The sequence below is a fragment of the Hyalella azteca genome, unplaced genomic scaffold (genome assembly GCF_000764305.2).
Source record: "Hyalella azteca isolate HAZT.00-mixed unplaced genomic scaffold, Hazt_2.0.2 contig16078, whole genome shotgun sequence".
NCBI classification, from domain to species: domain Eukaryota; kingdom Metazoa; phylum Arthropoda; class Malacostraca; order Amphipoda; family Hyalellidae; genus Hyalella; species Hyalella azteca.
In genome coordinates this window covers 45476-60114 of record NW_025945905.1, presented here as the reverse complement: position 1 = coordinate 60114, position 14639 = coordinate 45476, and the positions used below count along the sequence as shown (strand labels likewise).

Sequence of the window (14639 nt, the reverse complement as noted above, 5' to 3'; positions counted from 1 at the left end):
TGATGACAGTGTATCAACATTTAAATTTAATCCTGATAATTTGTCATATGGACAGAAAATTTTTGAGGAGCTTTGTAATTGTCGATTTTTAGTTCAAATCGAGAAAAAAAATCGAGAACATTATTATCGCTCGTGTGACCTTGTCGTCTTCTTATATCCACTATGATTAGTGAATAAAAAATTATCTTGGTATTTAATTTCTTTTTGGTGGTTCATAGGTTTTATTTATATTATGCTTGAATAATAATCAAGAGTAATAGTTTATGTATCTTCAAGTCAAGTGCAAAAATTACCTTGGTATTTAATTTCTTTTTGATGGTTCATACGTTGTAATTTATATTATGCTTGAATAATAATCCTAAGTAATATTTCATGTATCATCTAAGTAAAGGATTTCGAGTAGGAAGATTTTGAAGCTCTTTGTGACTGATTTTTCTGATTGTGTGACTTACGCTTCAGTTTTTTAGTTAGAATCCAGGATGAAGAGGATAGCATGCCTTGCGGCAGTGCTGTATTCTCTAGTGATATCATTCATATCTGCTGGAGATGCTTCAAGCTTTAAGCTTCTTCGGAAACTGAAAATTACTCCTTCTAATTTAATTGATTTCCATTTGCCATCACGAGAAAGAATGGAAGTAAGCGGCCCCAACGTCACAAACATCGACTATGGTACTGCAAACGCACACACAGATTTCGACCAATTGATTGATAGCGATGTCCTTGAGGCCGCGGCACCTAAAATAGTCCGTGCAAAAATTCACCATGATAGTGCACCGAAAATCTCTGGTCCTAGTGAACTTTACTCACTTGACGCTGAGAAACTCAAACGAAATGGACGACACATCTGCAATTCCCGCTCTTCAAGCCACGATCCACATGACTTGATGTCGTCGGGAACAAATCTTACCCTAGCGACGGCGATGTTAAATTCAAGTAAGACTCAGAATACAAATTGGTCTATAGCCCGGGGTGTCGCCTACCCTAACGGGTCCCGCTTTGAAGCTGTCACCAGCCCAAATCAGACCCTCGTACCCGCTCATACTAGACATCATCTGGCCATAAGTCGTCGTGGAGTTCCCAGAGGTCAATTTGGTCACGATCGCCCCAGACGGTCGCAGGATTCATGTTATGAACCTGGCTGCCTGCCGCCAGGTAGCGTCGTCAAGTGCAAGAACAGTGATACAGTACCAATCACCAAAAATCTTCCAGTATTTCTTAATGTATTTCCGTTCAAATTACCCTTCAGAATCCGGGTAGACTTGTGGTTTGCTAAAAATGAAAGCATGGATAAAAAAGCAAACAGGACAAGAGCCATCCTCTCTGTTGGAAATACAATTGCAAATGTAATGGGCTGGCATCAGTTCAAAATTGAGGCTACCACACGTTCTACAAGTAAAAACTGGACGATTATCTTCCAGATTGAGAAAGAAAGCTTTCCCCAAGAGACTGTAAGCAACTACACGCTCGACGACAATCAATTTCATCGGCTAGTGATCTCTGTTCCGGTGGGAGACGTACTTTGGTACGTCGGAGCTGCTCCAAATTGTTCCGCATTCTACTCTCCACAACGTGATGGGAAGAAAGACGAACTGTCTACTACTACTACTACTACAGGTAATAAATAGTACGTCATTTCACTCCGAAGACAGAGGAAAATTAAGGCGGAAAAGTTTCAATTTTAAAAGTGCGATTGCGCCTGAAATTAACACACACTTTTATTTTAACCGGTTGCAAATATCTCTAACGTGTAATGTACCGGATGCACGTTTAGGCGCCTCCAGACTTATTATATTTCTACGTGGACCTGATGACAGGGATTCGTGACTAAATTCGTGAGGGATAAGTAAGACACCATCTGTCTAGAGAACTTATCTTGATACGGGGTGTTAATACATGAGTGATACGATACAGGTTAAGCTAAGACGTCGACCATTAGGTCGGAGTAGCCCTAACACTCGTTACATTAATTGCAGCGTGAGTATTTGCACGCTGGGGTTTCCAGCCTATTTATGAACTTCCGTTCACCGGAACTTAGACTGTAACTGTAGACTTTGTACTTACGTTCACCGAATTCTCTATTCTATTCTACATATTCTATGACCTGAGGGTTGGTTCGGTTGTAGCGTGATCAGAGGATATTGTGGAACAGCGTAAACGATTATATAGTATTATTTAGGATAAAAGCCCGGCTTACAGTTTAGGATGAAATATTGCTATAAGCTGGAGCTTTAACACTGATGTCTTAGGCGTTCATTCAAGTAAGGACGAGTCTAGAGTATATCCGATGCAATTCTCTACTCTGATGTTGAGTTAGCTTTACTGTCCTGTGTGACATGGACAGAAGCAATGGGTTACTCCGGCATCGGTTCTCGCCCACGATTGAGGTTTCCGGGTCTTGGCAGAGCTCATATAGACGTGCTAACAAGGTGATAAGTCATTACCGGGTTGGATAAGGGAAGGTTAACACACGGACATGTTAACGGACATATTGCTTTCAAGGAAATTATTTTCTAGCAAAGAAGATGCAAATGAGGAAATATCTAAGGTCGAATGGTATTAAACATCGTCACCTTACAAATCGGTGAAATCGCAACAAATAATAATAGCAATGTAACTGTAAATACATTACATTCTTATAAGAAAACTATTGACTTAATACAAGGTATTGGCATCGTTGCAATCATCGTTCTCAACAACTTGTAAAAAAATTTAGCTTATCGTCTTGGAAAAAATGCGCTCACTTTCTTCCGATTTATCAAGCGTCAGCATTTCGGGGACGTTGAACTCTTTGCACTGCACATGGTCTACCAGGCTCCGACTGCTGGATCTACTCGTGACTGTTACAATAGGCAATTGTTACAGTTTAATCTACTTTTAAACATTAAATCTACCGTTTGAAATCACTTGGATAGCTTAATTCATCAATTCATTACTTTCACAGTTAATGCAATTGAATAAATAATTTGCATTATCCTCTTTGATATGGTGGTAGAAAAATATAGAGTAGAAACATGAAATACTGAATTCAAAATTTCAACAGTCATTAAATCAAAGTTGCGCAGTTGAACATGATATTTTTGTGTAAGCATTGACAGAAATGAATTATTTAGTGTTACTTAGATATTAAAATAACACAGTGATACAGGTCTATTTCGCTATCTATATCAATATTCGTTACGTTTTTAAAACTCTACGTAACAAACGTTCTTAGACTTGCATGTCACGGTACAACTTCGTGAAGCTCTGGGCTCAGTCGGCCTTTGAATTGTTCATAAACATGCTTCCTCATTCATAAACATGTACTCATGATTCGAGTCTAGCTTATTCACTCTTCACGTTAATGTGGTTCTCATTTTATCGGTGAGTATACCAAACAATACTTGTTCACATTTATTTGCTGATTCGTGCAATCTCAATACTGTGCATGTTATTGAAATAATTGTTATTATTTAAAGTTATCGTTCTCTAATGACTGTTGCAGTTTTCGATTTTAATTTCTCCTCCGCAACTTTGCGTACGACGTGAAATTCAATTTATAATGAAGCTCTATTTCGTCATTATCACACATTCATGAGAATCATATATATTTTTACATAACATAGTATCGGTTATACGTCGGTTGCACATTGTAGCGTTAGGTTAGGGTTGGTGTGTAGTGTATAAAACCCTTCTCTGCGCCTGGTGATTATACTACCCTTCTACTTAGATTATAGATATCATGACCGAATATAAAGCGGGTTCATATAATCTCTCATCAAAAATGACCTTGTCTGAACCTTGAACCTTTATATGACCTAATAATAGTGTACATCAATTATACGTCTGGTTAATCGTTTGCTCTGGCATTAATCATAATCAATGTACGCTTTGTCAATACATATATTCTTCAATGCACTTTTTTGTAAATGCATGCATTTGTCTATACATACATTCGTCATTGCACATGTAGGCTCACGTGTAGGCTCAAGTTCTGCGCAATGTACTTTTAAGCGCTATTCTTTGGGATTTAGTCGTTATACATGCGTTCCATAATTGGTTGACTGTCTAAGACATCTTTAATACTCAAAACGAAATTCAGTTTAAATAAAACGGGTATGTAATGAAAACGGTTAAAATTATTTTTAAAATGTAGCTACCTACCGATCGCTCATCGTTATGCTATAAGGGAACATTATTTTGATCAGCATTATTTATTTATTTATGACTACGGATTTAGATTTTATCAGAGTCTTGAAACTCGTATCAGTACACAGCACATTGTAAAACTTAGAGATTCGTTGAAGATACATCACCAAAGAGTTATGTTATGACATGATTACGTAAAATATCACCGAATATGGCGAATACTCTGCTACATCCTCCATAATCAATTCAATATACTGCTATCGCGGTTAACTCACAAAATGGTAAAATTATACGTACTATAATTACGAATCAATTGCTTTGCTTATATTTTGCAAGGCATCCAAGCCACGTATCCGTGGCTCCAGGATTTTTCAGTCGCTCTATTCGACATCTGATAATTTTTATACTGACTTTATCAGGGCGTTTTTCTAGTTGATCCATCTGCTGTTCAACTGATTTAACCAGTCAATTTTGTCTTGTTGATTTGTTTGCTGACTGCCATCTTCAGCCGCTGCCACCGTATGCAATCGATTTTCGCTGCCCATCTCGTCTCACGACTCAACTGTTTTGTATAAATGTTCGTAGTCGCCTTCAGCTGGTGCCGGCCAGTATGTCGTTCTAATAGTCTAAGTCGTCATGCTGCCGTCTCTTCATCAAAGCTTACGGCTTACGAAGGAAAAAGCGCCGATTACGACACAGTTGCTGCGTCGCCACCATTGGATCGTCTACATTTTCTCTCTGTACTCGATAGTCGTATATTCGTACTGGATTCCGAAGAGCGCAAAACGCAATGTGAGGACGCTTCAAATTTGTCTCAGCGTCATTCGTAGGGTCAATAAGAAATTCTTGACGTTGCAGGTAAAATACAAAAACACGCTGGGCAAAGCTTGAATCTTCTCACAGTTTTCAGCTGCTGAAATAGTGTAATTAGTAAATGAAGGCCTTCTTGGATTATCCGTTGATCAGACGTTTAAATGAGTTTAGCATCACAGAAACAATCCGTTGAAAGGCTTTATCGCACCAACAAAATCACTATGAGGCAGTGTTGCTTTAATCACATACATTTTAAAAACCTCTCACTTCATCACCGTATTTAAAGTCTCACAATTATAGTCAAGCAGTCGAGTTTCACTTAAGAAAACACGACTGTTATCACCTCGTTCGAGCGCCACTGTCAAGATTAATCAAACTGTTCTACAAATGTTCGCGGGACAAAGGTTCGCGGCACTATATGACTGGAGAATTTATCTCTTTTTGGTCGGAGTAGCTCCTACGGCCTACGCTATAGTTACATTGCGGCGGGCGTTTTTGCCAGCTTATGGCGGCGGAGGTTTACTAAGGTTTCCAACCCATTTATAGACTCCGTACTTCCGTTCACAGGGTTCTTGTCCTCGTGACACATATGCTGTATAAGCTTTCGACTCAGCATCTGAGGCAAGCTCCCAGTGATACAGAGGAAACAAAGCTAACCAGGTCTGCTGGTAAACACATGAGGATTTGTGTCCATAAACACTCTCGGACAGCAATTAAAATGTTTTAAATTAGTGTACTGTCGATTAAATAGCCACATAATTTCATAATGAACCACTTCCAACCATCGGAAGCTCTCAAGTAATCTTCACGCAAAGAAAAACTGTTGGCCACTTCATCTCTTTTTTTTTCTTGCCAGCTTCAGAGGCGTGGCGCTTGAAACCTTCCGCCCCTTGTGTAAACCGTGTGGTTTCAAACCGTGTGTGCGTAACACCGTAACACGTGTGTGAGATGAATGATTTGAAAAAATTCCAATAATTCAGACCGTTTGCCATCCTGGTGATGTCTATTTCAGATTTTTGGCGTGAAAAAGCCCGATAGCTAAAGAGCTGGTAAATCACTTTTCTACAACTGCTACCTAAGAGGTCTACGCCACGATTTAATCATAATATAACTTATGTGTTCATATAAATAAGCTGCCAAGATCTGAATGAAAATTTGCCTAATAAGTTTGTATTTACATCCAGACCAGACAAGCCCCACTCTCCCTGCTGACGCAGAACAACCCGCCTCTCCTGGAGCGTCTCGGCCGCAGCTGCTTTGGCTGCTGCTGCTGCTGCTCATTCCGCTGATGGCATGCACTGCAGTGATCATCGCAGTGATGAAAAGAAAAGGTATTGATTAGCTCTTGTTTAATTATATTAGAATGAGTCTGTAAAAGATATCAATACTGCGATATCGTATTCCACCACGATGCTTTAAAAATCATTTTAAATATCCTTTCATGTACATAAGTACAAATAATTCTTAAATTTCATGTTAATCAATACTGCAATGTTTTGAACACGGTAAGGTCAGCTAGTGTTTATGGACATAAATATCCTGAGAATTCTGACTTTAAAATTTATCAAGAAAGCAGACACGCTGATTGCCTTATAAACTTTCAGGACAGGAACCTGCGTTGAACACATCGAGGGGTGTCCAAAATGAGAACATCAGCCCCATTTACGATGACATTTGTGGTCCGATACACCTCAACCAAAAAACTGGACAGATGTCCATCGACAGCCTCTGTGGTCAAGTAGCCCCGGACCAAATCAAGAGTCGATCGACTATCATCAGCTTTTTTGACAATAGCGCCCGTCGCTTTGATAACCTACAGCAAACTTCGCGCCAAAATTTGGCGGGTAACATTACTGCCCCAAACGAGTGCATCAACTCTGGCAGGAGTGGACCCGTGGACGAAGCTCATTACGAATTGTATATTCAGGCGAATGAGCTTGTGAACAGCAACATATATGACAACGACGGAGAAATGTAGATCCGTTTATGAATTATACATGAGAAGTTGTTACATTGGTACGTCAGGCAACATTTAAGTAGTATGAGAAGAGTATGATCAACTGAATGTCATTATTATTGCTTCCCGAAATATGTTTCAGCTGAAATGAAATTATTCATACAATCGTTCATATCCAATTTTATTCGTTTATAATTGGCGTATAAAATTTTAAATAAATGAACTATTAGCTGCTCAAACTGATGTTGTTCAGGATAAATGATCCATGAGACTCGAGAACACCGCATTCCTGAAGCCCGTCATTGAATTTCAGACCAAAGTATTATGCATTAGTGAAAGAAGCATTGGAGTTTTTGCAGTATCCGGTCTTGAATACTAAATTTTGAATCATTAGGTAAGCGTTCTTGGCCATTAGAAACGCGATTGGTTGAACGAGTAATTGCGGTCTACGGAAGGTTGGCGCTAATCCGGTGCGGCCTCCTGCCATAATGTGTTACAGTATTTGTAAGAAACATTGGTAAAGGAGTTAAAATCTTCGAAGTTCGACAAAACGGCCTTAGACTTTGCGGTATCGTCAATTGCGGGGATGGATTGTGTCGATTTAAAGAGATTTGATAGATCAATGAAACACAGTTTTTCGGCCGCCAAGTTGAGTAGCTAAGCCGTGTGGAGGGTGGCCGTTCTTTATACATGCACTGCCAACTCATGAATTTGAGCGGTGCCACAAGCCTGTTTTCTTTCTCATTTTCGTAACTGAGTTTGCTCTTCTGAACGTAGTTTGTGTCATCCGTATCTCACATTTCCTACCAGAAGTCCTATGTTTAGAAGCCTTCACATTGGTATCAAACCTGAAAATTCCGAAGTTTTGACCCAGGCAAGAAACTGACCAATGCGTACTTTTTTGCACGAGTGAATGCACTAACAATTTAAGAAGGAAACTTTTTAAAGCAAATTGGGTATAAACGAACAATATCAACGGCTTCATTCTGCCTTCAGTATAGGCAGAATAAAGCCAGTAGAACGAAAATTTTTGTCAAGATAAACTTATTAAATTACGCATCTTCGGGTACGTCATGAGAACCGCACGGTTTTTATTCAAATCTTGCATTAAGTAGCTTTATCAGGACCCTTTTTTCTCCCATATTAATTAAAAGTACTAAGTATTTTCACGGATCTATCCCTAACATCTTATTTATTGTTTTAATCCTCTACCGCCGTATGTCACTCTCCGGGAACAAAACTTTCAGCTTAAATTATACGTAAACTATTGAGTGAAGCAAACCGGAGGACGTTTGTACGCAACAGAGAACATTTTAAAGTTGCCTCACGTGGCGGCAACCATCAGTGCAAGTCATTTTGCGCTCACTAGAGAGTATCCTTTTTGGGAAGTAGTCAAGTAGGCTTGTATTGCTCCGGTTACTCATGTCAGGCAGTAGAGGGGTAAAAGGGAACTAACAAGAAAATCAGGCATCATTCAATAAAATTGCTAATAGCATCGTCATGTAGGTTCTTAAGCTTATGTCCGGCATCTTCAATAGAAAAAGGATGCGCTTATAGTTACTTGAAAACTTAGATCCATTACCGGATCTAGACCACGCGTTGCCGAAGTGCCTATTTTATTTCTAAATTTTTGTATAGGAGAAAAGCAAGGTATCTAAAAACTGGTTTTGCTCACGAATCTAATACACCTGATGCACGGAGCAAGTGTCATTAACACAACATAATTTTCATATTGCCACAAGGTGAAAAGAATGAATAGATAAAGAAATAAACGAAGAGCTTGAGCTTGATAAGACTTCTTGGACAAGCGAACAGATTTAGAGTAGCGGCATCCTGTGAGATACGATCCTGCGTTTTCCTGCGGCCGCAGGATGCGGGTGCATATCCAGTGTAATAACTGGTAGAGGTCAGCGCGGGCTCCGGCTTGAGCGTGATGAACATGGCTGATAGTTGTAATTATATTGATGACAGTGTATATCATTTAAATTTAATTCTGATCATTTGCCATGTGGACAGAAAATTTTTGAGGAGTTTTGTAGTTGTCGATTTTTAGTTCAAATCGAGAAAAAAAATTAGTGAACATTATTATCGCTCATGTGACTTAGTCGTCTTCTTATATCCACTATGACTAGTAAATAAAAAATTATCTTTGTATTTAATTTCTTTTTGGTGGTTCACAGGTTGTAATTTATTTTATGCTTGAATAATAATCAAGAGTAATAATTTATGAATCTTCTAGGTAAGGCATTTCGAGTCGGGAGATTTTCAAGCTCTCTGGGACTGATTTTTCTGATTGTGTGACTTACGCTTCAGTTTTTGAGTTTGAATCCAGGATGAAGAGGATAGCATGTCTTGCGGCAGCGCTGTTTTCTCTAGTGATATCATTCATATCTGCTGGAGAGGCTTATTCAAGCTTTGAGCTTCTTCGGAAACTGAAAATTACTCCTAATTCAATTGATTTCCATTTGCCATCACGAGAAAGAATAGAAGTAAGCGGCCCCTACGTCACAAACATCGACTATGGTACTGAAAACGCACACAAAGATTTCGACAGGTTGATTGAAAGCGATGTCCTTGAGGCCGTGGCACCTAAAACATTCCGTGCAAAAACTCACCATGGTAGTGCACCGAAAATCTCTGGTCCTAGTGAACTTTACTCACTTGACGCTGAGGAACTCAAACGAAATGGACGACACATCAGCAATTCCAGCTCTTCAAGCCACGATCTACATGACTTCATGCCGTCTGGAACAAATCTGACCCTAGCGACGGCGATGTTGAACTCAAGTCAGACTCAGAATACAAATTGGTCTATCGCCCGGGATGTCGCCTACCCTAACGGGTCCCGCTTTGGAGCTGTCACCAGCCCAAATCAGACCCTCGTATCGGCTCATACTAGACCCCATCTGGCCACAACTCGTCTTGGAATTCCTAGGAGTCAATTTGGTCACGATCGCCCCAGACGGTCGCAGGATTCATGTAATGAACCTGGCTGCCTGCCGCCAGGTAGCGTCGTCAAGTGCAAAAAAAACGATACAGTACCAATCACCGAAAATCGTCCAGTATTTCTTAACGTATTTCCGTACGAATTACAGTTCAGAATCCGGGTAGTCTTGTGGTTTGCTAAAAATGAAAGCATGGATAAAAGAGCAAACAAGACAAAAGCCATCCACATTTTCAGAAATACAATTACTAAAATAAATGACTGGTATCAGATCAAAATTGAGGCTACCACACGTTTTTCAAGTAATAACTGGACGATTATCTCCACGATTGTGAAAGAAAACATTTCCGAACATAATGTAACCAACTACACCCTCGACGACTATCACTTTCATCGGCTAGTGATTTCTATTTCGAAGGGAGACGTGCTTTGGTACGTCGGAGCTGCTCCAAATTGTCCCGCGTTCTACCCACCAAAAGATGACGGGATGCAAGACAAGCTGTCTACTACTACAGGTAGTAGAACTACATTTCACTCCGTAGATTTAGAAATATTGTGACAGGATAATTTTAATTTCGAATACGTGATTATATCGGCATCGGCCGTGTTATATGCAGGAAATCAGTTTATGGTTGATTTGATATCCTAATAATTTCGTATTGATTTACTTTTAACCGTAAAAAGTTGTCAAGTAACCTCTACGCAAATGTGATAGTGACCCAATTAAAAATTGAGCATGGTCCATCGAGGTATAATACCTCTTTTATTTACAGCGCCTGAATAATAAAAGCGTCTTCAAACGTTTTTCAAAATAAAATACAAATGTTTTTGCGTTGCAGACGGCATATGAAATAAATGCTTTTCCTATTCATTTCATTAGCATGAATATGTATGTTTGGAACTCTATCGACCAACCCAACGAAATATTTTAATGGTAAATCATAAGTACCAAATAAATGGTTATCTGGTTCAATACACAACCAATTACCTGAACTCATGCAGGGCGCAGTGTGGCTGCTGGCCCTGAGGGCCCGAGCAGACCATCACACACAGACCCTCAGGGGGAGCAAGCAGACCCTCAGGAGGAGCAAGCAGACCCTCAGGGGGAGCAAGCAGACCCTCAGGAGGCATCGATGCTGCAGCTGGTCTGGCTGCTGCTGCCTGCAGCTTGTCTCTTGATAGCAATTGCTGCAGTCATCATCTTACTGAAGAGGAGAAAAAGTAATTAAATGAAACTTTTGGAATATATTAGGAAGCAGTCGTTCGAAGTTAATGCAATTTTTTATATACGATAGAATTTAAAAAAAGTTCAAGTTTGTGTAAAGCCTTAGGTTAATTCTGTAATAATGTTAATTAAGACAAAATTACCCCAAAATCATCAGATCCAAACTTAGTTTAATAAACACATATTGAAAACAATAATGGGAGAGGAGCAATTGAACTTACCTTTCAATTTTTTACTGTTGAAAATCCGAGGAAATTATAATAGGGAGAAGAAAAATTTGCAAAAGGCATTTTCGAAATTAGTGTGACAATGAATCACTGCTCTCAAAGAGTCAGCAGTTTTTTTTTTCAAAGATATCTCTTGTCTATCATTTGTCTCATTAAAAGTCAAAAGTCTCATTTTAGGGCTACATTCGCTGAAAAATTGCCTTATTTATTCCAAGATTCCAGTTTAACTAAATGAATCAAGATTTTAACACTTTTCGCGAACAATACTAAATCCTCGAAAATGAATCTTATCCATTACCTGGTAATAAACATTAATGATGTATCTCAAAATTCCAGATAAAAAATCAACGCATGGAACATCGGGAGGAATAAGAAATGAAGGCTCCAATGCACCTCTGAGTGACAGCCCTAGTGAAAAGAGAAGACAAACGCAAATAACTCGTCAAATGTCCGTCAACAGCCTTTATTATCAAGAAAGCCCGAACCAAGTCACGAGTCAAACAGTTGTCAATAACCTTCCTGTTCACGAAGCTAAAACCCAAATAACTCGTCAAATGTCCGTTAACAGCCTTTATTACCAAGAAGGCCCGAACCAAGTCACGAGTCAAACAGTTGTCGATAACCTTCCTGTTCACGAAACTAAAACTCAAATAACTCGTCAAATGTCCGTCAACAGCCTCTACTACCAGGAAGAACCGATCTAATTAAATCACGAATTGATCTCATGTCAACAGCCTTCCTTTTCAAGAAGGTAAAGCTCAAATAACTCGTCTACAGCGTCTATGTTAAGATATCCGTTATCCGGAAGAGCATCAGAAAAATAAAACGAAAGCGTTGTCGGAAAAATGCTTTTATCGAAATCTTTGGCCAAGTAGAACTTAACTATGACTAAACTGGGGCAGTGGAAGAAGCTCGAGCTACGAATTGTATCCTTAATTAAAACAATGATAATCTGTGAAGTAGCTTAGATGGGAGCTGAGGCCACAAGCAGATGTGGCCTGATGTTATACGAAATGCTGCGATTGAGGCGTTCCAGGTTGTTGGCCTTTTTTTATATTCTGGACATGACCATTGACCAATTATGTAATTTTAATTAAGACTGTTACATATTTTTGTTATAATTATGTGAAACTTGCAACTGAGATGATTTATTCAATATATTAATTCAAATACGATTTTAGTTAAAAATAATATCTTCCTTTCATTATTTTCTATAGTAATAAACTTGCAAGAAGTTCGGTCAAATTCGTACTGCCTGCTTTTCATGGATTTATTTTCACCAATTATAAGATATTTTGCTGACGACTAGTACAGGGTCCGCCAAAAAACCTCCCTGATTTCAATTAGCTTTTGCAAAAATCATACGACACATACAAAACAATTAATTTCATTTGTAAATAGCTTATTTAATGCCATTTTACATCACTTGGTGCACTTTGCTTGTTTTTGAAAATTATGTTCGATAAATGATTTCCCCCATTGTTAAGACATTCAATAAGTCTTTCCCTGAAGTTGCCCATAGTTCTTCGTGTAACTTCCCTTGGTATGGCTGCCACTTCCTGCCTAATGGCATGTTTTAGTTCTTGCAGATTTCTGGGACGATGTTTTACACTTCAGCCTTTAGTTTAGGTAGCCCCACAGAAAAAAATCGCAAGGTGATAGGTCGGGTGACCGTGGGGGCCAGGAAATATCTCCTCTTAAAGAAGCAAGACGTCCAACGAACAACTCTCTTAACATTTCCATGGACCGGCGAGCAGTGTGAGCAGTGTGAGTCTTTCTGTGGGGCTACCTAAAGGCTGAAGTGTACAAACATCGTCCCAGAAATCTGCAAGAACTAAAACATGCCATTAGGCAGGAAGTGGCAGCCATTCCAAGGGAAGTTACACGAAGAACTATGGGCAACTTCAGGGAAAGACTTCGTGAATGTCTTAACAATGGGGGACATTATTTGTCGAACATAATTTTCATAACCAAGTAAAGTGTACTAAGTGATATAAAATGGCATTAAATAAACTATTCACAAATAAAGTAATTGTTTTGTATGTGTCGTATGATTTTTGCAAAAGCCTATTGAAATCAGGGAGGTTTTTTTGGTGGACCCTGTATAAAATTGAAATGCCGTTCACAAATTTTGCTTGAATTTCAACCTGAAGGGCAGAAGCTGTCTGCCACTCGTAACTACATTGTTTCGCCTGCTAATGAATGCAAATCCAGCAACAGCAATCAACTTAATATAATATGTGAATATAATATGAATGAATTTGAGTGAATAAATTTTCATTAATTGTTTGACTTTTTATTTACGGATTAAATTTTCATTTATTGGTCAAATTTTTGGCGATTAATAAAATTTTCATAAATTGATTAAATGTTCATTAATTGATCAAATTTTCATTCCTTGATTAAATTTTCATTGATTGCCTAAATTTTCCTTGATTGATTGAAATTTCCTTAATGGATTACTTTCACATTTATTGACTAAATTTTCATTATTGATCAAATTTTCATTATTGATCAAATTTTCATTTATTGATTAAATTTTCATTGATTGATTAAATTTTCATTGATTGATTAAATTTTCATTGATTGATTAAATTTTCATTGATTGATTCGATTTTCATTATTTGATTAAATTTTCATTAAATGATCAAATATTCAATTATTGATTAAGTTTCCTTTGATTTCATTACATTTTCACTAATTGATTATATTTTCATTAATTGATAAAATTTTCATTAATTAATAAAATTTTCAATAAATGATTGAATTTTCATTACTTGATTACATTTGAAATGATTGATTAAATTTTCATTAATTGGTTAAATTTTCCTTTATCGGTTAAATTTTTATTGACAGAATAAAATTTCATTATTTGATTAAATTTTCATTAATTGATAAAATTTTCATTAATTGATAAAATTTGTATTATTTGATTAAATTTTCATTGATCAATCAAATTTTCATTAATTGATTATATTTCCATTAATTGATCGAATTTTCAATTATTGATTAAATTTCCATTGATTGAATAAATTTTCAATAATTAATGAAATTTCCATTAATTGATTAATTTTCAAATGACTGAATAAATTGTAATTAAATGATTAAATGTTAGTTAGATGATTTAATTTTAATTAATTGATTACATTTTCATAAACTGACTTCATGTAAATTCAGTTGCAAAAACTAAGTAAATATACGCCAAATTTCTAATTTAATTGAATTATGTAACGACCTGTGGCGTATTTTATACTAGTAGAAGTAAAAATTCTGTATAATGGTAAGGAAACACTCAAGTAAATTCATGCATACAAAATTGATTGATCTTATGTTATTTTTGCTTGCATA

At 37.6% G+C, this 14639-nt stretch overlaps 2 protein-coding genes across 2 annotated transcripts; both read left to right on the top strand.

Annotated features, from left to right (window-relative positions):
- The first annotated feature begins 464 nt into the window (after positions 1 to 464).
- LOC108667714 lies at positions 465 to 8107 on the top strand. Its single transcript, XM_018154767.2, has 3 exons — positions 465 to 1614; positions 6123 to 6269; positions 6543 to 8107. The coding sequence occupies exons 1-3, from the start codon at positions 480 to 482 to the stop codon at positions 6914 to 6916; spliced, it is 1656 nt and encodes a 551-aa protein (XP_018010256.2). The 5' UTR covers positions 465 to 479; the 3' UTR covers positions 6917 to 8107.
- Positions 8108 to 9091: 984 nt separating this feature from the next.
- LOC125179248 lies at positions 9092 to 12654 on the top strand. The gene is made up of 3 exons (XM_047884756.1): positions 9092 to 10354; positions 10842 to 11060; positions 11628 to 12654. The coding sequence occupies exons 1-3, from the start codon at positions 9229 to 9231 to the stop codon at positions 11993 to 11995; spliced, it is 1713 nt and encodes a 570-aa protein (XP_047740712.1). The 5' UTR covers positions 9092 to 9228; the 3' UTR covers positions 11996 to 12654.
- The last annotated feature ends 1985 nt before the right edge of the window (positions 12655 to 14639 follow it).